General features: G+C 45.2%; 1 protein-coding gene across 1 annotated transcript in view; it reads left to right on the forward strand.

Annotated features, from left to right (window-relative positions):
- The first annotated feature begins 935 nt into the window (after positions 1 to 935).
- The window catches only part of LOC112946325, a 31,834-nt gene continuing 10,616 nt past the window's right edge, over positions 936 to 22,153 (forward strand). The window contains exons 1-4 of the mRNA XM_026038128.1: positions 936 to 1,095; positions 16,115 to 16,262; positions 18,273 to 18,360; positions 18,851 to 18,961. Coding sequence (XP_025893913.1) covers positions 936 to 1,095; positions 16,115 to 16,262; positions 18,273 to 18,360; positions 18,851 to 18,961 — 507 coding nt within the window. The remainder of the gene's footprint in view (positions 1,096 to 16,114; positions 16,263 to 18,272; positions 18,361 to 18,850; positions 18,962 to 22,153) is intronic.

Below are 22,153 nucleotides of genomic sequence, written 5' to 3' on the forward strand. Positions count from 1 at the left end.
TTGCTGTTTCTTTCTTATACACACACACACAAACACACACACACAAAGATTTTGAGAGCTATAGTTTGCTGGTCACTATGATGAAACAGCAGAGGGAAAGCAACTTAGAGCTTACTGCTCAGTTGCTCAAAAGGACAGGAGATAAGCAAATCTGTCATGTTAGCTACCTACACAAAGCTCTGAGAAGTATTTAAATGTAGAAATATGGGGGGAGGGGGGTGCAATTCAGGCCCATTTTTTATAAGAGGAAAAGCAACAGGGTATGTTACAGGTGAGCTCTCTGGTAAAAAGGTTAATGATTTTCTATTGGGCTTGTGCTAATGGGTAGGGACTCTACTACCCCTGTGCAAACTGGACAGGAGGTGCTGGTGGAAATGCCCAAGAAGGCCGTTTGGAGATACAGACTTCAGTCTTAACTTCTCCTAGCCACAAATGTTTTTGCAAAAATGTTGTAAAACATCATGGTTTTGAACATATGATCTACATGAGGGCCTCATTCAAAGGGCCCATACAAGCTGATGGAGGACAGCAAACCTTTGGCCAGCAAGTTAAACTACACTGTAAGGTTCCCACTCTGCTCTGGCACCAAAGTTACAGGGTCTGTGTTTGCTCTCCTGGGACGTGGGCCTTGATGGGAAGAGGGGGACACTGCCAGCATCGTGTGCACTGATGCCTGTTTTTTAGTCTATGTGGCTTTTGATAGCACTTTACCCTTCCCTAGTTTGCAAATCCTCCATCCCTCTCCTCTCCTCCCCTTTCCCTCCCTTTTGTATTTGATGCAATTTGTTGTTGATTCGAGCAGCTCCTTGAGAGAGGCAGGGGAAGCCTGTTGGTAGGGGAAGGTGAGATACCTTAGGTCCACATGCTGCTCCTAAAACTCGCTTGCCTCTGCTCCAAGGGCTGGTCATCCTGCAGCTCCAGGGCAGGAAGGCGAGATGCTGGGCCAGACAGAGGAGCCAGGAGAAGGTCAGCAGTTTGCAGAGAGGACAGGCAGGGCTGAGGTGCTGGATATAGACATTGCTGATCTTCTGCAGTGGGACAAGAGAGAAGGATTCAGTGCACCAGCGAAGGAAAGAGACCCAAGCCTTAGAGGGGGTGAGTTCGTACTTTGGACCAGTGTGACTTTCCATATGTTATGTATTCGAGGGTGAATGTAATAAGCATATGGAATCAGATCCTCCACTACCATAAACTGGCACTTGTGGAGCTACTCTCATTGAGGATCTGGTTTTTCTTCCCTTTTTATTTGGCTTTACTTTTATGTTTTTTTAAGCGTGATTCCTTAACTCCAGTGATTTTATCTCTCTTTTTCTTCTTCCTCTTGCTGTAATTATCATTGTGGAATAAGGACTACAAACAACCCCAACCCCACTTTTTTTTTTTTTGTAATCTGTGTTGTAAGTGCTTTTGTAAAAAATAAAAAATAAAAATAATAATAATGTAATGGACTTTTATGATTTTTTGTTTCCTTTTTTTTTGTTTGTTTTCCATCCTTTGTAATAATTTGTTTGTTTGGGGTCTGGGGGGGGGCATTTTCATGGTTATAATTTGTGTGGGCAGGGTGTTGCATCACCCTTCCTTTTACTTGTATAAAAAACAATAGTGGCTCAGCTGTGGAAAAAAAATGTACTTTTTTAAATAAAGAATTTTAAAAAAAACCAAAACTTTCCCCCTTCTTTTTTTGTGCATGTGTGACAGCGTCGCTCTGCAACCTGTGGCTGGCAGTTTTAAGGGGAGTAACGCTGACAGAAATGGCTCCTTCTCTCCAGGTCCTGGGTCTGTTACCATGATGTGCTGTGTTTTGTAAAGGGAGTTGCTTGATGATGAAGGCAGAATACTAAGGGTTAAAAGATCTGTGAAACAATAAGTGCTCTGGAGAAGGTGGACATGCATGGTGTTTGTGAAATTCTTGGCCAGTAAGTTCAAAAGAGGGAACAGGGGTTTTTTTCTGCCACCCATGGAACCTGCAAAAGCCTTTGTCACAGGGCACTCCTGAAGCCAAGAGTTAACCTGAACGTTTAGAAAAACGTATGTAAGAAAACTCCATCAAAGACTCTTAAACGTTAAGACACTGTCTCCAGCTCAGGAAGTTCTTAAGCTATAGACAACTAGCAAATGGGACAATCTATTGGAAAATGTCAATACGCACTTGCTCGCTTGCTATGTTTTCTCCAGGTATCTGTAATAAGCTGCTGTCAGGGTCAGGCTAGTGGGATGGATCAGCCTTTGGCTGATGTGCTAGCAGGTTGTGGTGCTCTCACTGGGCAATGTTTGGCTAGCATGGCGATCATGCCCCAAAGACATCCAAATGCTGTAGGGATCCTAAGTGTCTCCCCTCACTGAGGCAAAGTCAGCAAGATGGCATCCCTGCATCTCAGTTACCAGCCCCTGAACGGGGAAGAAGAGTTTGCCTTTTGCCTTTTCTCCAGTTTCCTGACTGCAAATATACGCTACAAAGAAAGCCTTGTTTGCAAAGACCCAGGCAGACAACTCTGCAAGATGAAGGTTTTTGCAAGGGAGAAGAAAGGAAGCAAGCTTGAAACCAGAGAAAGCGTGCATGCTCTTGCTTACACTGATGTCAACAGGTACTTTGCCATGCCTCTGGCCTCGAGGGCAGAACATTCCTGGGAACGGATCTTTGCTCCCAACTTCTGCACATGAATGTTATACTGGAGAATGATTTTCCCCAATTGATTAGCAAAGACTCATTCCACAACTTTGAGCCTGTGGGACATGTTGTCCACCCCCAGCTGTTTAAGATTGCAACTGACTAACACTGTGATATAGCCTTGTAAATCCACAGACAGACGCTGTTAGATTTTCCCAGTTGCTTTAACTCTGTTTCCTGACCACCAAATATCCTTGAAATAGAGAGAGATTTGAACCAAAACCGAGCACTCCCCATCAGAAAGAGAAAGTGAAAGGGATCCTGACTGATACCTGAACTCAGAATGAAATCCTTTATGAAGAGATGAGCTGGACACAGAGAAGAGGGTTCAGGAGTAAGCTCGAAAGGAGCAATTTGGTGCAGGCTACTCATTCTCTGTCAGCAGGTATGGAGCATGCACCAGAGCAGCAGGAGGCTTTTTGATACCAGGGTAGGATGATCTTTTTGTGACAGTTTCTTTTGGTAACGACAAGGGTTGACAGCACAGCATTGCTCAGCTGTTGTCTGTCAGGTCAGTAGCCCTGGGAGAGACCACGATGCAGAGGGGCAGCATCTTACAGAATCAGCCTCGCAGCAGCTCGTGCAACAATGCAGGCCAAGTCTGGGAGAAAGGAAGAGAGCACAAGAGGGCTGGGACTCCAACATGGAAAGAGGGATGGGAGTGGCTGCCTTTAACCACGGTCCTGCTGGGATGTACCCCAGGGAAATTCTGCACTGATTTCCCAGGCCATATCTTACAGTTAAGTGATGATGGATAAAACCCATTGCATGGGGCCTCTTCTCGGAAGCTCAGGTTGCAGAGAGCTGAACGCAGCGGGAACTGACTGTCATACCATGCCCCTAAGTATTGTGTTTCTCTGGAACAAAACCGAAACATGTTGGAGGCGGGAATGCCAGAAATGCATGTGGCCCATGGAAAAATGGCAGCGTGGCTTGGATCTCCTCTCAAAGCCACATCTCTGCAGGCGAGGACTGTGGACTGCAAAAAACAGCTTTAGAACCGTCAATCAGTTGAGGCACCAACAATTAGATCAGGGCAGGAGATGATGAATAAGAGGAGGATCTGACTTCCTTTGGGGCTATACGTACAACACTGAGCATTGTCCAGCAGCAGCATCAGTCAGCCCCGAGTGAAATCCCTGACATTTAACTCCCTAGAACAGGGAGAAGTACCAAACCCTAAGAGTCCAGGACTCAATTGTCTGTTATGATGAGAGATGGACTTCTGGTAGATGTAAGAATTTAGAGCTTTTCTAACTATAATGCAGTTATGTTTATTTCCATGCCCACAGATTAACGCAGATAAGTCAATTTGTAGTGAGTGAGAGTGAAATATAGCTGAGAACAAGCAAGGAATCACCAGGCAACCTGCCCGCTATCCCTGGGCATAGACACCTGAAGAGGAGATTGCCTCCTCCATCATGGGCTTTGCCCAAACTCAGGATCAGGCAGATCTCCCGAGAGATACCCAAGCATGGCAGACTCCAAACTGGCAGATCAAGGCAGCATATCTGGGACGTCAAAACGAAGCATGGCTTCTCACTATGAAGGTGCTGGAAGCTGCAGGGACACTGGAGGCAGGTCAGGTTACAGAGCATCAGTCCAGAAATACCTATCAATATAGAATTCATTGAGAGATAAGTGCTAACCCATATGCAAATCCAAGAGTAGCTAATGTCAAACTGTACCACTGAGTCTCCTAGAGCTAGTCCACAATCACTGGAAAAAACAGAAGTGAGAGAAACCTGCCAGTTTAGAGTAAAGCAGGGTGAGTTATTTGTAGTAACAAATACTTTTGATTTTTTTTTTTTCAGGGTTTCATGTTATTTGCAAACCTGAGTTTGATTTGTATGAACATGCTTGTTCTAGGAAATTGCTTTATGCTAATGTATTCCAGCCAGGGGACCCAGTGACATTGAGAAGTGCTGTTGAGCCTCAAATGCCCTTAGTGATGTCTGGCAGAAAGAGAAGGGAGGCTGCTTAACTTCCCCTCTAAGCAAGGCACTTCCCTGCCTTTCCTATTTAGACACAGGCTTCCTCTTGCACAATGTCTGCAGAATAAGGATCAGCTTGTCAAAAAAGGAAAAAAAAAAATGAAAAAGAAAAAAGAAAAAAAAAACCATGCATGTTCCACTGCTAAAATTTTACATACTGACAAGCAGCAATCAGACAGTCAGACACGGCCATGCAGAAGCATGCACAGCATAATAAATGTGCATATCTTAAGTATAGGTTAAAGATGTTATATTACCCTCTGGGGAAGACTTATCAAAAGGTTATAATTTATTATTGCCACCAGCCAATGGAGTTGCTCCCTTAGCTTGAGCAGTTGAGATGAATGCTCTGGCCTCACATCTGACACAGCCCAGTCCAAGGTGTGTTAGCGACATTTCCTTCTCCATAGATTTCACAATTGTTGGTCCAAATCCAAATTCCCAAAGAAAACATGCCTGAACTGTGTGGGATTGGGGAATGAAAATTGTTTGGGTACAGAACAGGCACTAAATATCCTTTCTGCCCCTTTGCAGAAAACACTGCAAAAGAGGGGCTCTGGAGGAGCAATTCAGTGCTAGCTATATCCCCCAATATCAGTGGAAGTGCCCTTTGGAAGGAGGAGTTGGTCTTTATTTGATGTGTGATTCTCAAGCTCTGTTCTAGCCTAGTGCCCGAGTGTCTGGTGCCTTTGGGAATATGATGAGTGAACGCTTTTCCTCCATCCTTCTGCCTGCAAAGCACCAGTAGCCCTATGGAAAGAGGTGCACGAATGTTTCCGTTTCTTCCCTATCTCTCTGTTCCTTTCAGACTCCTGCTAGCCTGTTTATCTCACAGTTTTGAAAAGAAAATTGCCAACTTCACACCTGTCAGGCTTAACTGATTGCCTGTCTCTTGGAGGGAGGGAAGCCATCCGTATGGTCCTGGCCTCATAGACTCTGGTCACCAGGGGAAATGTTTCCATTCCTCAAGGAAAGAAGCACCTGATTTCCCATCTCCAGGCCTCATCTTACTCTGCTGTAGATCCAAGCCCTTCCAATTACCTCTCTGCAATAATAATGAAGAGCAGTTTTCCACTGGCACACAGTTTCATATACCCAGGAAGCTCATCCCAACAGGAAGCAGTCATCCCTTGAGGTCCACAATTTCACAGAATCGCAGAATGTCTGAGGCTGGAAGAGACCTCTAGAGATCATCCAGTCCAATCCCTCTGCTCAAGCAGGGACACATATTGCCCTGCGGTGCTAAGGACTGCCCTTCCTTTGGGAGTGATACAAAGAAGTGAAATGACTGGAGCAAAAGCATGCAGGAAAACAGTATCAGTGCTAGGTAATGGGCTCAAGAGAGCTAAATCCCAATCTTGCTCATCAAAGCACAGTTCTGCCTATGGGATAATCACAAACACCTCTGACTTTCTATCCTCAGCAGATGCCTTTGAATCTCCCCTTCTCCACCCTCTCTGAATCTGCAGGGACTTCAGGAGACTTGATTCTGCCTGAACAACTCAGCCAAAGAGGAGGTCGGAGAGGGAGTAACAGGCAGGAGAGGCACCCAAACCAGCTGCTGCCAGCTGTGCAAGATCCACAGCTGTCCACAGGAATGCTGCAGCTGTCTGGGCTTGTGAATGGATACCAGAGTGGGAGTACAGAATCTGAGTGGCTCGGGCACCAGAGAGTGGCCCGGATCTAATGGCATGAGGACTTTTCTAACAGGAGGAAATCATAATTAAACAGAAATTAGTTACTTAAATGGTCACTTCCTGGGGTTTCGTTGATGTCCGATTAACTTAACTTTTAATTTACCTAAGCGATAAATGTTTAATTATGTTATTAATATATTTGAGTTGAGGAGCTTATGGGCTTTTATAATTGGCATTTAACTAGATAGTTCCAGCATATTAACTGATCTTTTAGAGCTCCATGTGAGATTTCCCAATTATAACTGACTGAAAAGTTTGCTTGGAGGATCTGCTCTGAAAGCATTACCTGAGCAACAGGAGGGAGGGTGCTAAAGATGAGCAAGAGCAGAGCCCAGAGGAAGAGCTCTCACAGCTCTCAGCACTATGGAGAAGGTGCACAGGGCTGTCCTGAAAGCTCCACGGAGGCACCAGGGCTTCTCTTCCCCCCCCCCCCCCCCCCAAGGATGCTCCTTCCTTACCATCTGCAACCTCTGCTCTCTCAACTGACTGCTGGGTCCAAGAGGCTGACACATACAGTGGGGGACTGGGGTGCGAGAAAAGAGATTAAGTGATGGGGAAGGCTTGTCTGGTGGTCACAGCATGGTCTTGGGATTCATACCTGCTTTGGGAGTACTGAATAAAGCAAGCATCAAGACTATATTTAACTCCCAACTTCTATTGTTTAATTCTTTATAAACTAGTTCCTGTGTTAAGTTTTTTCAGGAAAACAATCTACAGGTTTTCAGATCATTCTCCATGTCCAGTCTTCTAGAATTTAACCTATTACTTCAAGAAATACTGAAAACTAACCATAGAAAGTTAGAGGTCTCCATAGCCTAGTCTTAGACCTATAAATTTGCCATGGATTATCCAAATAGATGGTGCTCAGCAAACTCCTCAGTTTTGCCACCCCCAAACTCTTGGAAATCGCCTTGTCATCTCAGAAGAAACAAATTTCTACTGCTCTCCAGAGACAGATCAGCAACAGCCCTTTGCCTTCTCTGAATTACTAGTACCCTCTTAACCATCTCCACATGGTAAAGAGCCTATATAGTACTGAAATTACTTTGTTTATTCTTCTTATACTTCTTCGGCTATCTTCAGCTCCTTATTGATTGCCTGTCCTTCACACCTTCTCTTTCATACTGACCCATCCCTCTTTCCAGCTTTTCCATCTGATCTATAGTAGGGGTAAGGGAAGAGAACTTGTGCCCATGTTTAATTGCTACTCAGTCACTGAATGAAGTACTTGTGAATCAAAGTTGCCTCACTGATTATAAGAACGGCACTGTCAGGATGTCTTATGTTATGAACTAAATTCCTTGCTTAGAGGGGAATATCATTTTTAAAAGTCCTGCAAATCATTCCTAACAAAGGTAAAGGTGAAGAGCAGGAGAGGAAGCTGCACCATTGCTACCCAGGTCACGATCACCTGAATATCAAACCTACCCTCCTGCAGGGAACTCAACCCTGGATTCTCTGCGAAGATGCATGTTTAACACCAACCTCCAGCCCCTCAGGGTATGGAGATATAGCACATTACTACAGAATGGCTGGCAGTAACCTCCATGCACTGGGAAACTGCAGCATCATTCTTTTGTCTGGATTTCTGTGGGTCTCAGGGGGTTTGGAGGAAGCTGCTGGGGAGAAGCAGGGGTTGCACAGAGGGATGGAATACAGGGCAGGGAGCCAGCTCAGTACAAAAGTCTCGAGCTCCCCTTGCTGCTGCAGTTACCTCCCAGTCACATGCGGCACTGAAGCAGATAAGGCTGTGGGGTACCAGGGAAGATAAAGAGCGCTGCAGTCCAGTCCACACTTCCATTTGCTGTCATGTTTATGTGCTTTTAGCTGCATTACAGAAAAGCAGAGCCCTGCCTTCTCTCTCTGCCTATGGCCGGCATTAAGCCCAATTAGCTTCTCTGCACAGATGCTAACAAGGGGCTGATCATGTCTTTTTGGGTACAGCCAAGATACAGTTGCATCCTGGAGGCAACAGGAGGTAAGTATGGCCCAGAGCACACAGCAAAGCCGAGACGGATGTTTCACATGAGTGCTGCTGAAGATTTTTGAGCAAATTAGCTCCATTAACAGAAATGATAAGAGTTTGAGCTGCAATCCCTGCACCTTCTATCTGACAGAATTCATTTGGTGGCTGCTTGTAATAGCTTGACCTTAATGGATGTGTCAAGACAACCAGCCTGTATCTCTGACTAAACATGGATTAGGGGCCAGGCTCTGCTCTAGCCAGCTAGAGCAGGCTACCAAGATCCAGAGACAGCCCCTGGTGTAATGGGAATCAGGATCTGGCTGCTTCATTCCTCCAGGAGAGGCAATTTCAAGTGTCATCACCTTCTTGAAACTTTACAGCACAAGAAATAAATTACCAAGGGGATTTGATTGTTCATTATCATCAGCTGAGCTGCAAGGAAATGAAGTAGAACTAAAATGAAGGGCTGGGAGGCAGAAGAAATGTAAAATAACTCCAGGGCCCATTTTCTCCCCAAAAATAGTCAGAGACCCTCTCCATGTTGCTACATCAGGCTATAAAGTCCCAGAGTCTGTGAAGTCAGGAATGCCTGAGGCCTGTGAAGTTGGTCCAGCAGAGCTGAGAGAGGGCAGGGTAAGGCGAGTGCTGGATTTGGACAGATGGGTTACAGCCAGCAGGAGCAATCTCTATTACCCTCTCCGCTAGACCTGATGAATGCAATGGAGAAATGGGAACACGGGAATTCAGTTCTTGTCTCTGCTGGACCTCATGGGGTTAACACCTTGTCACTATAGCTATTAACCAAACAGCAGACCTATCAGATGCAACTGGGGGAGATTCCAGGAGGAATTGCGAGCAGAGGTCACTAGGGGTTAAAGCTGCATTCCAGACGTGCTGATGCTTTTCCAGCCAGTAGCTACTTAACCAGAAATGGCTCCTCTGCTTTACATTCATGGGAGAAAGCTGGTCATTAGCGGGCAGAACTGAGCTGCCCCCAATCCTGGCAAAAGGCAAAGCAGTTGCCCCTGCTGGAACGTGTGCAAAATCTCCACCAAAATCAAGCACATCCATGTGTCCACTTGCAGCTGGGTTTGTTCTTCAAAGCAGGCACCCTGTGGGGGGCTGGCTCCACATGGCATGTGGCCAAGTTCTCCCAAAACCTCATCAGAGACAGATGAGTGGTTTGCAAAGTCTTTAAGTGCCAGTTGGGCTAGTAAAAACTGTAGAGGAAAGCAAAATGGGCCTAATCTTAAAGGGATGCTATGATTAGTACCTAGACCTTGGGAAAACCCGTTTCCCACTCTGGACCCAGGGGATACCCAGTAGTCTGGGCTTTAACAGAGAATAAATGGAGAGGGAACATATCAGGTCACTCAGACGGTTTGGGGAGTCAGGAGGCCTTCCTGCTTGTGGGAGGAAGAGAAAGGACAACCTAGAGAAGAGTCAGGAGCATTTGTGTGTTTAACTGCCCTTGGTTATGCTGGCTCCTGGGATGAGTTTGCTACACGTGTGGCAGTGGGGGAGGATTTCCAAGGGCACGAGGCTGGAACTCAGCGCAAGAGCAAAGTCTTGCTCAGAGCGATGGCTTGGCACTCACATCGCAGCTAATTGCATAAAGGATAGTTACATCAACAAACACCCAGGCCGGACAGGCTGCAATGGCTTTTAAAATTCCTCCTGACTTATATTAGGGCACAGAGGCAGAACAGCAGCTCTGCCTTCACTCTGGTGTTTAACCTCTGCTTGTCTGGCTGTATCTCCAGCTAATTTGACACCAAAAGCACCCTTTTCTTGCTAGCAAGAATGCTCCCTGGTTAATAGGGCTGGGAAAAGCTGCTGGATACACTCTGCTAACACCATACCTTGGTAATCCAGCTGAGACCAGAAACTCGTCTTGCTCACAAACCCTGCTGGCCACCCTCGCTGATCAAACTATTCCCTTTCTGCTCATGGGTCTATCTATGGGTCTCAGGTCTAACACCCCCTTTTTCTCCTCCTGTAGGTCACCCAATGAACAACCAGTAACAGAAGTGGTTGCAGGTACTGCAGGGGTTAAGTGGTGCTGAAAACTACAAATTGACCACAGAGCATTGATTTGTGCTGTCACAGGATCTGATTCTCCTCAATGAGAAATGCTTTCACAAGCACTTGTTTGCAGCCTGGCCACTTCCACCAGCACTGGGGTGAGGAGCTCAGCTGGAGTAGGTCCAAGCAATGTTTAGCAGGGAAGAGACCTGGGTATCATGCTCCCCTTTTTCCTCTTCACTTTGGAATCTGCCATTCAGATTGGATGAAGGACATACAGCTGCTGAGGGAGTAGGATGGCACTTTAATCTCACACATGGACAGTCCAGTGCCACAGCAGTGTGCAGGGAACACATGGCAGTCAATGGAAAAAGGCCAAGCTCCTTGCTAGCTTTCCAGGCAGCATTTTTCCCTTCTTAATCTCTTTTAACCTCTGGATATTTGGCTCTTCCTACACGGGATATACTTGATACACACAGTGTGGGGGGGAAACTGTCCCCAGAGAAACCTATACCCTTTCCACCTCCATACTTAAGCTCTCTTTAAAATCTCCAATGACTTGCAAGTCTTGCTGTTTATCCTGTCATTTGGACCATCAGCTCTAGCAGCTTACATCTATTGTTCTTCTAGGAAGAGTGTTTCATTAACCCTTTGCAAACACAATGTGTTATGAGTCTCTGAACCACTTTGTGCCTGTAAGCCTGGGCGTAGGTATGCTATTGACATAGGTCTCCTCCTCTCATCTTTAAAACTAAACTGGAAGTGTATTTGTTCTGCCAACCTTTTCAACTCCGTTTAATTTAGCTCTCTGAACTTGCCGTGTCTCAGGCTCCCTGGAATGTGTCAGGCGGGCTGTATTATAAATATGTATCATCTGATCTCACTGTCTTGCGTGAAGGTTTAGGGAGGCAGAAAGAGTCCGGAAAGTTCTAGCCTCTTTCACTGGATCAGGATGGTGATCCAGGCCACAGACAGGCTCATTTTGAGCCGGCACTCTAATGGGACAATCTACTTTAACATGCAAGTTGTACAAGCCTCTAAGCAGAGATGTAAGTGACATGAAGACAGCATTAATTCTAGCAAGGCTAGAAGGCTAGAAGCTAAGAAAGCTTCAAAGCTGCCAGCATAAAAAACCAAAAGAATGATCATTTCCCAATTCCTTCTCATTGATTTCCCACATATCTGTGAGCAAAGCAGCACACTGCTTACTGCTTTGGCTAATCAGCCACAAAATGGATGGTATTTGTTTTAGGGGAAGGGGACAGAGGGATAAAAGGTAAAGGGATCCTTTGCAGTTGGTTACAGATGCAGGCAGATTGCTGAGCAAACGGTTTATCAGAGGTGGTATGTGTTGCTATGCTGGTTATTGGTTATCCAGGAAATATTGAGTGATTAGGTTGACATAAGAGGAGGCAAAAGCAGAAGAGCATGCAGGCCCCTTTGAGCAAACTAGCAAACTTCACTGAGAACAGCAGCGAACAGCCCCAGTTTTTAAGTCTTGATCCTAAGTACAGCTGGGCTCCTTCATGCAGCCGCACAAGTGGCTTTAAGAGAAGAGATTTTACTCCTGGAAGTATCACAGATACTGCCTTTTCTTTCCTTTGACAAAATTCTCCAAAACAGTCCCCCCATACCAAGAGCATCTGAGTCATTTCCTACTCTCGGGCATGCTCCCCTCTGAAAGCTTTCCAGTTTCTTCATCTTTGCCTCACTTCAAGTTCCCTTTGGGAACATCTCTTTTTCTCCTGTGAGCTGATTCTCCAAAGCCTTCATTGTTCCTCTGTTATTATTTACTGCTGAGCTCTGCAGCTGCACTATTTCACCCCATGGGCATGCTGCGTGCGGACAGTTCTGTCTATTTGCTATGGTGGTTTGAAATGCTACCATAGCTGTTTGCATGGACAAGGCAATAAATCTGAACCATGGCTCTATCAGTGTAAATGGATGTGGCTGTTTGGAAAATGGTGTTTGCCATCACAGGTTGTGCTATGGAACTGTGCACCAATTGTGACCAGCAGTCATTCCTGACATCTCTAGATTCATTCATGGTGGACTTGTTTGTTTTTTTTTGGAGGGGGGCTGCGGGAGGGTGCTGTAAACAACTGACAGCACCAGTTTGTTGAATGTAGTTTAACTGAGTATTGGGGTTGATGAATTACAGGGCTTGGACCTCACAAAATGTTCTAATTGATCTGGCCCATGGCAAGATTTTTTTTTTTTTTTTTTTTTTTTTTTTTTAAATCTCATTGGCAGTGTAGCCAGCAGTGCCACATAATTCTGGTTGCATGTTCTTCACCCTACCTCACCACCTGGTTAACTAGAAATCCTGCTCTCACAGAGTGCTTTGACTGGTTATTTTAAATCTCCTAACTCATGACGGGCAGAGACTGGCTTTTTATAATTTTTTTCAGTCCTGCCAGTTCTGCCTGAGCAGGTAGAACTCATCATCTTCATGTAGAGCCTTGATCACACACTGTGACCAGCAGCACATGTGCCCTCCCTTGACTCATGATATTTAACTCACATAGCACAGAAAAACAGTTGAGGCCTAGCTGCAGGTCTTTGACTCCTTTTCCCCTTTCTGTCTCTACCATTGAAGAGCATTACTGGCGCTTTACCTTCCCATCACAAAAACAGAAGAGCTTTCACTGGGTAAAGACTTTTGGAAACACACTCACCATCAGTTGTCTGGCAAGGACTCTTTACAGAAAAATAAGAACTTTTCATCTTTTTCTGTGACTGCTTCCATCTCCAAAAGCGCTGTGAAAGAAAAAAAGTAATGAACCAAACTGTATTGAACCTGGAGGCAGGGTGTATTTTACTCCTTATTTGTAATACTTTCAGTTAATTCAATTTCCATCAGGAATGAGAGTTCCCAGTAGCCCTTGAGACATTCAGATAAATATGAGTTGTTTGTTCAGCCCCTTTGGGTTCCTTGGTACCTGCCTCACTGCCAGCTGCTTCACAAAAACTTTGGAGAGCTTTAAATTATTCAAGTGTGACACAAAGCAAGGGGGTTTGCATTCTTAATTTGAAAAGTCTTTTCCCATTAGAGTGTGCAAGCCCCTGAGCTGTCCTGTCTATTTATTCTGATCCTGATTCACAAGCCTTGCAAGTACCTTCCCTGGGCCGCCCAGTATAAACAAATCCTCATTTGCCAGTTCTTAACATCTTGTTCTGTATCTTTCCTTATGCCCTCCTGTTTCACTTATAACATCCATTCTTGCAGCCACCGTGTCCTTCAGAAAAGCACTGCTGCTGCACCACATTTCCCCTGTTCAACAGAAACTATGTGCAGAGGAGGGAAATAACAGACTGCAGGTGAGCCCTCCAGTCACTCAGAACACTCTAGGCAGACAGAGAAAGCATCTCAGAGCATTTGGATAAACAGTTCTCTGCCCTTTCTTGCACTCCCAGACTTTCAACTCATACCCATTCCTCACCTCCTGTCCTTTTCTCTTCCTTTAAGTTCTCAACACCTATCATTTTCATATCCACACTTGGCTGGACACCTTCAATGATGCACTTGCAGCAGCATGGCTCAGTCTGTCTTCTGACAAAGAGCTATACAAGTAGCAGAAGGACTTGTTTTCATTAGGGATTGGTTGCTACTTGCTGTTATATGAAAGCGTTGCATCATCGCACCAGCCTGGTCAAAACATCAGGCTGGGTACCAACACTCACAAGTTCAAAAATTCAGCAAGAAAAATACACTGAGGTATAGGCAACCCAGAATATCTGCATTTCTTTGTTGTCCTTCATCCCTTCCTCATCACTTTACTGCCTTTTCCTGGTACCCTTTATTTCCCTGTCTCTCATTTGCAAATTCATGGCTGCCTCTAAATCTTACTGTCCCATTTACTCTCCCTATCATATAGCCTTGTTCAAGCTCCCAGAAATTAGTTTTATTTTATATTCTTCCCCTCTTTCTCTTTCTGCCCCTTCTGCCAACACACACATACTGATTTACAGCAGTAGCAGGAAGCTGATTTTCTCCACTTGCTACCTGCTATCCTAAGAGATGTTAGGGTTTGGTAAACCATGGAAATGCTGCAGTCAAAGGGACTGGAAGGTCTCAAATACAGTCCTGGGAATCAGAATGTAACATATCAGCTGTTTGCTTGTGCATGGCTGTAAGTGAGCTGTCTCACGGCAGAAATATTATTTATAAAATACTGACTTACTGAGAAGGAAAGAGAGAGAAAACTGACTGCCAGTAATGAGGAAGCTGGGGAGGGGGCTAAGGTTCTGATGACAACAGCCTGTTGCTTGAAGAAACTCAACTCTGAGCTTTTAATTAAGGAACAAGGGAAGACTGGGCATGGGATGCCAACTGATGGAGGCATGTTGTTAGACAAGACAAAAGCAGGTTTGCATAGAAGTCTCACAGAAAGGCGTGAGAGATCAATGTCAACAGAGCTTCCAGGGCAAATTCTTCATTGGTTGCTCTCCACAGCATGCTGTTAGGACTTCAAGTGCTTAGTACTGCTACAGTAAACATGCGAGTCTTCTGCTGTGCAATTTGTTAGTTCTGACTAGAGAGAGGGGAATTCCCTGGGAAATGTTTCTACACCTCAGTTCACTCGTGGATGACAGCAGCAAATCTGAAAGGTGAAAAAGACTGGCTGTAAGGTAAGATCTGGGAATAGTCTGTTGGCAGGGGTTCAACACAGTCAGCTTTGCAATTGTGCTTTGCACCTAGCCTTACAGAAAGTCTATCCCTCAAGCTAAGGAAGGGATGAATCCATGGATGTGGAGTGGAATTAAGTCGCAGACTTTTAGTCCTCAGAAGTAGACTGAAATGGGAAGATATAGATGCATGTATATATATTTTAGATACATGCACACATGCAAAACGGGTATTATTTTAACATCTTGGGTATGAGTTGCTTAATGGAGATGCTACCACTAAGATAATCAAGGCCATATTTATACCAAGTAAGGATGATACAGTCTAGTACCTAGTCTCCAAGAGTGGCCAGTAGCAATTACATTAAGAAAAGTACAAGAATTAAGTGTGACATAAGTTTCACAAAGCACCTTTTCCCCTCATCCCTGGCTCCCTCCTCTCCCCTGAATTTCTTTCCCCTTTCTGCTCCTCCTCCTTCTTCCTCCATTCCAATTATCTCCTCCTTTCATCACTGCCAGAGCTGTAAGTACAAAGTACCAATTAGCCAGTTTTCAAGTTTAATTAGGTTGGAAGGTAGAGCAAATTAAATCCTTTTATCGTACGTTTCAAAGTGCTTTCCCATCAAGCCCATGGGATAGGTTTCCTTTGAATGAGGTCCATATTAGTCACAGAAGAGCTAGCCCAAGTCACAAAGCTCTCCAGCCAGAGGGCAAGCAGGGGATGGAACGTACGATATAACCCCTCATCATCCCTAAATCCTACAATCAGGTCATCTGTTTTCTAAGGTTTAGGGGTGACAGGCTCTGAGGCATACACCTCTAATCCACTGCAATAAATTGCATATTGCTATCAATGCAGAATTTAGAAAAGCTGTGCATCATAACTAGCTTTCATTTCGATAGGGGACAATTTTATCCCAGGATTTCTGTTCCTGTAGAGCTCCGACTACGATGTTTCAGCATGACCACCTCTCTCAGTGAAGCTGTCTACACATAGGAATATCCAAGGCAGTTTCAGAGAGGGCTGGCGTGTTTCCTTCTAGAGACCCTGGTTCTGCCAGCCTTGTTGCGTTACCTGTCGTATTGTCTGATGCTCTAACCCCAGTTCTCTCCTGTGTTTGCCTGTGTGCTGCAGATAAGCCACTACCTCAGAGCGCCCCAGGAGGCATTATTGGAATCGTGGGAGGTGTCATTGCAGCAGCTCTCATCATCGGTGTGGCTGTCACAGTATTTATTGTCTACAGGCGCCAACAAAAGAACCGCACTGAAACAGACAACGACTTGTAAGTAGCTCTAAGCTCTCAGAAAACACGTGCACTGCTGCTGGTACAGGTGCAGTTGGGTGGGACAGCAGATAGAGACTGAGGCAAATGAAAAACAAAACATATATACTTTCCTTTCTGCTATCCTCTACTTTATGCTTCTATCTTACTTCCCTTCCTTGGGGCTCTTTTACTGCTTTCCATCCTGCTCTTGTCTATTCTAAACTCTTACCACAATCCTTAAGCAGCGACTGAAGCATTACCAAACTCATCCAGACTCTGCTTTCACTACAACATATCCTTGGATGTTGTGCAGGAGGACGGATGCCACTCGCACCTCCAGTAGGAAAAGATCCTAATCCTCCTTTCCAGAGCGATGGCTTCAGGCTCTTGAATTAGCCTGAATTAGATTCTGTCAGAGAGGGTCCCTGACAGACGCTGAACAGCTCTGATATATCCCAAAGAGTCCAGAAAGGATTCCACTTGCACCCACCATTCCAGTTTCTTACCTATGTTGTCAGCTGGACAATCTGAACTCTGACAGTACTAGAGTAGAGAGAGGGGTGATACCTTAAGGGCTCCTCTGACACGTACTTACTCTTCTCTACCTCATGCTGCACAGCACATATCCCAGGGAGGGATTTTGGCAGCATGGAGTTCAGCACACACAGCATGAACACAGCCCTCTTCAGAAATGTTTATCCTGACCTCTTCCTCAAAAGCCCCATCCCGCTCTCATCACTGCCTTTTCATGGGCCCTCACTCCTTTCCCACATCAGTAGGAAAAAGCACCGAAAGCCCAAAGCCTAGAAGTACCTTTTATCCTCCCCAACCCCCACTTCATTGCTGTTACATCTTGGCCACATTTTGTGCTCCATTTAATCCCATTTGAGAGAAGGCATTGGAGGATAGCAGCAGGAGGGAGAAAAGAACACCGTAGAAAACAGAAAGAAAAAGAATGGCGCACACACACACACAAAATAGCACCACAAGGTAAAATTGCATCAACAGCATCAGTCCTATGACAGAGACTCATTCACTTCCCACCGTGGTCCTCCAGGCAGGCACAGGGAAGAGCCACTTTAACTGAGAATAGAAACACTATGATGTCCTAGCACGCAAGAGGTGCTGCCTCTATTGTGGAGTCTGTTCCAAAGCCTCTGAAACATAAATGCTTTTCTTTTGAGTCAAAGTCAATGCCTTGCAAAAGTTTGGATCCCATTTTACCTTTCCCCTTCACCTATAACTTTGGGCTCCATCTTAGAATCCATTGGATTGTCAAGAAAAGTAGCTCTATCAGAAGATCTGGTAAAGTTTGTACAGAGAGCAAGGAGGAGGAGCCAGCTAATTAGCAGACCACAGTTTTAATAAGTTTCATAAAAGGATTAGATGCATCTGTGCCTATTAAGCGGAATGTGCAGAGACGCTCTCTAGGCTGGAGATTATACTGGCTGCCAATCCTTATGCTTTGGGGCAAAAGTTGATCTCCTGATTAAGGGTCAAGGATAAGCCTCCCTGCATGGAATAGCACGTGTAAGACGACAATTCAAACTCCTCGTGGGTAGCCTGTGGCATCAGCTCCTGTTCCACATATGCTCACATACTGGCTGTGACATGGCTTTGGTGATTGATAACCATCACTGACAGACACTTTCTGGTTCCCTACAGCCGTAAGATGAGCCAACTCCAATGGGATGATTTGGAGCCAGTTCAAAACAGCCACAGTAAACTGGTATCCCAACTTTACCCTCAGGGTCTGCAATGTGACATGGAGATTTGCTTGGTATTATAAACAGAACACTAGAAGAGCATTTATTTCTAATAACAATTCTAATTGGGGTGAAAGAGAGGGCAAGGGGGTTACTGAAAATAATCTGTGTGATTATATGAGCAGCTGAGTGACAAACGCCATTAAATCTTGTAACTGATTTTGGTGTATGCAGGATCTTGTCTATCAAGGCATACCAAAACAGTCTACCCCTCTTCTCTTGCTCTCTAGTCAGCAGACACCTCTTTTACCTTTACCTACAGAATTGACTTGCCTCCATCCCACAAACCTGCTCCTCCACCCAAGAGGAAACAGGAGATGAAAAGCCACCTGACAGCAGAAGATATCCAGGTATGTCTCCCCAGTCCAGTGACAAGCTGCTGCTTCTGGCATGAAAAACTGATTCTCAGAAGCACCACGAGCATAGCGTTTGCCAGCACAAACAAGCCCATGGCCTAAGCCTGAAAGGCAGCAAGATCAGACTTTCCTGCACAGAATTCCCTAAGACTGGTACTAACTCAAAGCTGTGATTTGGATCCTGTTGGCTCCTTTTCAGAGGAGCTGAATTCTGAAAGAAGTGTTCAGATGGCGTTTTCAATTTAAGGGTTTTTCCTGAACATCACCATAATTTTTAATATGATGAGTGGTAATGGTGTGCTGAGAAACATGAGAATGAAATAGAAAACAACAAGCATATAATATAGTAAGAACAAGGGAGAGGTTAAGATGCATTATCCCTCACAGTCGTGTAAAGTTTTCACTGGAAGCCTATGTTGCCCCAAATTCTGTCAGAAGGATGGTGCTTGCTCTCCTCATCCTTTTTCTATCTCCTCTAATACAGGTTGTTCACTTAGACAACATGAAACACGAGGAGGAAATCCAAAAACTCCCTCTGCAGACTCCATACTATGACATGGCAGCTGCCGAGCCCTCACCATACTCTGACAAACTGGTAAGGAGATCACGGTACTAATACCATTGCTTGACCTCACCCTTACCAACCATCCTCACTGCCTTTCACATGCATTTCCCTACAGAAAGAGCAATCCAATCCCAACTATCACCCAGGAGAGGACAAGCCATCTTCTCAAACCAGGAGCATCCTCTCCTGGAACAGGGCAGACTCCACACTCTTGATCTCAGACTGCCATTCAAGAACCACTTGCCCTGCTTCAGCCCTTGCTCTTTTGGTTCTCAGTTTCCATAGGTCCTAGAACTGTGGGCTTATGGGTCATTTCTCACTAAAATACAAAGCCCAGCTTATTCCAATTATTCATCAGAGGACAGTCAGAGCCTGTAGAGGTCTCATCTTTACTTATACATGACATCCAAGTCTGGTCACTCTTCACCTCTTGCAAGTGACCCCCTGCTAGGGTTTGCAGCTGAAAGCAGCAGCTCTCAAAGAACAACATGCACTGCAGAGAGTGCTTCACAAAGCAATTATCTGCAGCGTAGAATGTGCCAGCATTTGACTCTCAGTTGAAGACAAATTCTCTAAAATCCCTTGTTTTGTGTGGATTTGATCAGCCTCAAATAGAAAGATGGTAATGCGAGTCAACAGCAGCAGAGAGATTAAGGGTTAGGGAGAGATATTAGCAGCTATGCAGGAAAGGTTGTTTTTCAAAGACCGAGGCTGACTGAGAAAAATGTTAGATATCTAAGGGCAAAAGCATAGGAATCAGAGCAAAGCAGGATTAGGGCAACTCCCTGAGCAAAAACAAAACCCTGAAAACCTTCCCTCTCCAGGCCTTGGACCATCCCTTTCTCTTCCCTCACCCCATAGCGTGCAACTACTCTCCCATCCAACACGAAAGGCACAAAAACCCAGCGCAAATTATGCAGATCTTCCTGCAACTATTGCTCCCTAAGGGATGGTTCACAGGGCTATATATCTACCTTATTTCCTCTGTATCTCAGCAATGTACACCATTCATCTGAGAAAAGAATATAAATATCACACCATGCTTAGTACTATTTCAGGAACACAACTGATTACTCCCTTCTCTCCAGTTCATCCTGGTATGATCCTTTAACATGTAATCCTGTGCAGAAAATAGGAGGACATGGCCCAGCAACCTTTAGCTAGCACCAGTCTGCAGTGAGAAAGATGTCCAAAGCATCACTAATGGAAAAGCTCAGGCATAGCTCTGCATTGAGCTGTGCTAATGCGATTCCATTTACTTTATCCTAGCTAAATGCAGAAGATGTTCCTAAAGAAAAACTTCCTTAGAACCCTCTCTCAGTCCTGGGGCTTGTCTCCAGCTCTTTCCAAACCTTGCTGAGTGGTGGGCGAGGTTTAAGTGAAAGACAGGATGCCAAAACCAGGCGGGCCGCTCTGCAGAGAGCATCTGAGAGCTGAATTCAGGCAGGCAGGAGGATGGAGGGAGCTCATTTTGGGAAATAATGAGCAGTCAGTTAATTAAGTGGCAGAGTTAGTGATGTGAGATCAGGCCTGCTGGGTAGCTGCTCGGTAACCATAGGAACCGAGTTAGCTCCTCAATTCTGCTCTAAGAAGATGCATTTTCATGTCCTAGGCTTGGTACCTGCTTCTCCTTACCAGAGATTTTAGCCAAGCGGTGATGGACTGCCTCCCAAAAAGAAACTCCCTTCGTGAATGAGGTGTATGGGTGATTTGCCCCCTGCTGCCACAGCTGTGCCTGCTTTTGGCCCAAGACTGGCCCAGCTCTTCAGTGAACCTGTCCTCTGGTTAGCTTGGCTGACAGCCCCTATAAAGGGTAGCAGACTTCCTGCATCACACAAACACACCACACAATGTTTCTTGCCACAGGGAAGAGACGAGGCTTACTCCTGTTCTGAACTAAATCATGGTGCACTTCAAGCACGCAGTAGGCTATTCCAGCGCAGGACTAGCAAGGGAAAGGAGGCTGTCCCTTTTCTGCTAAGAAGCACCAGTTGTGTACTCCAACATGAATAAGCAAAGGTAGACCCAGCCAGAGAGATGGGCTAGTGCCAGGATGTGGAAGGAAACACATTCCCTTCAGTTTCACTGGGTCTTTGCAGACTTTCCTCTGATGTATTGCACTTCAGTTTATCAAATTGCGCCCCAGAAGCAGATGCATGCAGCAACTCTGTTGAGCAAATGGTTCTAGGACCCTTTGGAAGGCAAAGGCAGGATATTCCCGTTCTCCTTGCATTTCGTCTGGAGATGTCCCTTGGAACGGGTGGTGAAAAAGATGAGAGTTGAAGGTAACCCATTCTACAAGAAGATAGGGTAAAGGCATTCAACTTGAAAAGAATGGTGTGAAATCCCATAATTTGGGATAAACTAAACTCATCACAAAGCTGCACAAAAGCCACTGCCTGGGGTTGACAATTTCACAGCAGTAAAAAGGAAGTAGGAAAGTGATTAGAGATGGGAAAGAACAAGGGAGGACGGAATAGCAGAGATGCCGGGAGAAAAGGAAAGAGACAAGTACAGGAGGAAGGCAGGACTGCATGAGGCAAGTGTACACGGGTATACACACAAACATGTGCTGGCAGGGGGAGAGGCTGGAGTATGTCTGCAGGATGAGATGCCTGCACAGTGGAGTAGGACTGCACCTTATGTCAGAGGCTATAAACAAATAGATATACTTATTTGTTGCCAAAGGTGGGTAGAATAACATGAACATAAAACTAACAGCATAGAAATGTGCAAGACCACAGCAGTGGGAACTCACAGGCACAGAATCATGCACCTGAGTGAAGGGGTTGCTTACAACATTTGTCTTTGACCTCTTTTGGAGCAAAAGTTTATTTACATGACAATATCTAAGCAGAAATGAATGAGATGGGAAGGTACGTGCATGTTTCCGAACACAGTAGTGATTAGTATGCATGCCTGAATGATGGTGCACATGTTTGAGTGTAAAGAATAAGGTATTTGTCATGCAGATGCTGTGTGTTTGGGTGTGAGAGGGAGAATAAGGAAGAAAGGTGAAGGTACAAGAATGTGTAGAAGAAACACAGTTAGTGTATGTGTCATCCATACTCATTTGCACAGGTGGAAGCGAAGGTTTCATTACTGGAGACAGCAAAATAATTCCTTTCAGTTTACAGGGCAATTACCAAGATGCCAATGCTGACGATTTGCACAGAGCGCTTTCATGTGGTAGTGCTAGACCTTGCGTACAAGTCACATTAT

This window comes from Nothoprocta perdicaria, unplaced genomic scaffold, assembly GCF_003342845.1.
Source record: "Nothoprocta perdicaria isolate Ctin4 unplaced genomic scaffold, notPer1 scaffold_201, whole genome shotgun sequence".
In the NCBI taxonomy this organism is placed as follows: domain Eukaryota; kingdom Metazoa; phylum Chordata; class Aves; order Tinamiformes; family Tinamidae; genus Nothoprocta; species Nothoprocta perdicaria.